Here is a 2,856-nt window from a genome sequence, read left to right as displayed (position 1 = left end):
TCTGCAGGGTGTCCACAAGGTCTGGGTACATGGAGTAAATAAAATCATAACATAAACAATTAAATATAAGAAATAATAATTTCTTAAAGTATGTGTTAATCCCCATGTACCCAGACTTTGTGGACACCCTGTAGAATGAGAAGATATATGGGTGTTTATAATCTTTGTTAAGCCTTGGCCTGTCGTATGTATCCTGTAATACACAGGACAAGCAAAGGCACCCATGCATCATATATGATACAAATTCCCAATTTTTTTCAACCACCAGAGTAAATTGAAACTTAAAATGTATGAGACAAGGGCCAACTATAAGTCTGAAAACAAGCATGGACATGTAGGACAAACTTTTATGAAAAAGTTTTGGGCAGGCAAAGGGCTTGGGTATTTGAAAGTGGATCGGGAAAAATGTGAATTAATAACGAATCAAGCAAATGAAATTCTGTCCTTAACTTTGCTTCAACCTGATTGGTTACTTTTGAGAACGTTTTTGTTTATATATATATATATATATATGAAGACTACTTCTCTAGGCCCCAGGCCACAGAATTATTGGGGAGGGGTAAAACTAATTGAATCAACCCTGTATATATTGGCTAATTAACTTCTTGAATGTGGAGAGAGGGAAAGAAAGAAAAGTTGACTCTTCAAGGATTTGCGCTGGGAATGCAGAGGGATATTTTATTAAATACTGCAAGGCTTTGGTTAGTCTGGGGTTATAGAAGGAAGATGCCTGCATGGCAATTGAGCAAGGGTCTTCTACTACAACCCTGGGTTAGCCAAAACTTTTTGAATGGATATGGCAGACGGAAACTGAAAAACGATTATCTCTCTCTCTCTCTCTCTCTCTCTCTCTCTCTCTCTCTCTCTCTCTCTCTCTCTCTCTCTCTCATACACACGCACGCTCGTATTTCCTTTGCCTGACATTGGGCTCTAAATGAGTTGTTGGCACTCTGTCGCTTACGACGTTGAGGGTTCCAATTGATCCGATCAATGAAACAGCCTGCTCGTGAAATTAACGTGCAAGTGGCTGAGTACTCCACAGACACGTGTACCCTTAATGTAGTTCTCGGGGATATTCAGCGTGACACAGTGTGACAAGGCTGGCTCTTTGAATTACAGGCACAACAGAAACAGGAAGTAAGAGTGAGAGAAAGTTGTGGTGGAAGAGTACAGCAGTGTTCGCCACCATCCCCTGCCGGAGCCTCGTGGAGCTTTTAGGTATTTTCGCTCAATAAACACTCACAACGCCCAGTCTGGGAATCAAAACCGCGATCCTATGACCGCGAGTCCGCTGCCCTAACCACTGGGCCATTGCGCCTCCACGCTCTAAATGAGTATCACTATCAAAACAAACAATATCATTCATGTTAGTATTCTGTGAAACATTCTTTGCTTGGAAACTGCTAAGGGTTAACAACAGGTAGGGCTTCAGCCTTACAAAGTCTGCTTTAATAGACTTTGTCTGACCTATGCAAGTATAGAAAAAAGGACATTAAAATGGCAATGATGATGGTGGTAGTAGTGGTAGTGGTGGTGGTGGTGGTGGTGGTGGTAACATTTAATCTTCACCAGAACATTTTCACCATCACCTGGCCCTTGAGTACCTTTAGCAGTGTCCACTCTGCTGGCTGCTGGTATCCAGGTCAGATCTTTGATTTGAGGATAACTTCCCCCTTTCCTTCCATCAGTCTTAGAGGCCCTGAAAAATTTGCTGAAAATTTCTGATCTGGGAGAATCCATACAAAATGTTAATGGATAAAAAAAACAATGCAAGTTATGTGTAACTGAAAGATTACATATCCTTTTTAGATCTGAGAATTTCACTGAACTGCTGAATTCCAATGGACAAGTTTCTTTTGGTGAATTGAAGAACATCACCCTCCATCCTCTGTGAATTGTGCAGCTGTATCACAGACTTCAAACACCTCTCTTTGTTTCTACACCATCTAGTCTTACAATTCTACACTGAAAGGGGACATAACTCTAATTCTTCTTTTTCTTGTTGCCTTTCTTTTTCTTTTTTTTCTTCTTTTTTTCTTCTCACTTTTCTAATTTTTGAACCTAACTTTTTCTTGTGATTTCTCTTGTTCTGTTGTCCTGATTTGTAACTTGTATAGGTCATGTGCCCAGAGCCTGAAGATTACTTGGAGACACTAAGCATGTTTTAAAATCCTCCCTAGATAGTATCTTCATTGTATGAAATTATTAGTAGCTCATAACTGTATACTATGTACATTAAACAATATTTATTGCTCACTAGATGGAGTACTTTTTATTGTTGATCTTACCTTAATTGAAAACTAAACTATGTATATGAACTATATAATTGAAAACTAAACTATATATATAAAATTGTTGATTTTGTTGTATATAATATATTGGATTTTACTGTGTGTGGAGTTATATTTTATTACATGTAATTTACACAGTACAGAATGATTTTACTGTGAAATTTACCATGTAAAGAGCAGTGGATTTTACTGAATCCACCTCAGTATATACCTGGCCATTATTGATCCTGTAACAGGATTTGGACTCCGAACATAGAGAAATAAAACCAAATAGTGTAAGGTGTTTGGTTTTATTAATCTATGTCTAGTACTCCATTGTTTCTGCCACTAAACCACTTTATTTCTTCTTTTTTTTTTTTTGTATTGTTAATAATGTTATTTCTGTCTTAGTAAATATGAAAGACCAAATCACCATATTGATATATATATATATATATATATATATATATAAATTCATAAGAATGGTACAACAAGGTACCGATATTTGCTGGAGAATATTTTGCTGAAAATTGATACAGTTGTATTAATACATTTGTATTGAAATATTTTTCATTATATATATATA

General features: G+C 36.7%; 1 protein-coding gene across 1 annotated transcript in view; it reads left to right on the top strand.

Annotated features, from left to right (window-relative positions):
- The first annotated feature begins 286 nt into the window (after positions 1–286).
- The window catches only part of LOC106880547 (glutamic acid-rich protein), a 39,322-nt gene continuing 36,752 nt past the window's right edge, over positions 287–2,856 (top strand). Inside the window, exon 1 of the mRNA XM_014930536.1 lies at positions 287–483. Coding sequence (XP_014786022.1) covers positions 287–483 — 197 coding nt within the window. The remainder of the gene's footprint in view (positions 484–2,856) is intronic.

The sequence above is a fragment of the Octopus bimaculoides genome, chromosome 4 (genome assembly GCF_001194135.2).
Source record: "Octopus bimaculoides isolate UCB-OBI-ISO-001 chromosome 4, ASM119413v2, whole genome shotgun sequence".
NCBI lineage: Eukaryota > Metazoa > Mollusca > Cephalopoda > Octopoda > Octopodidae > Octopus > Octopus bimaculoides.
The sequence above is the reverse complement of the archived record's forward strand: the minus strand, read 5'-3'. Positions and strand labels throughout refer to the sequence as shown.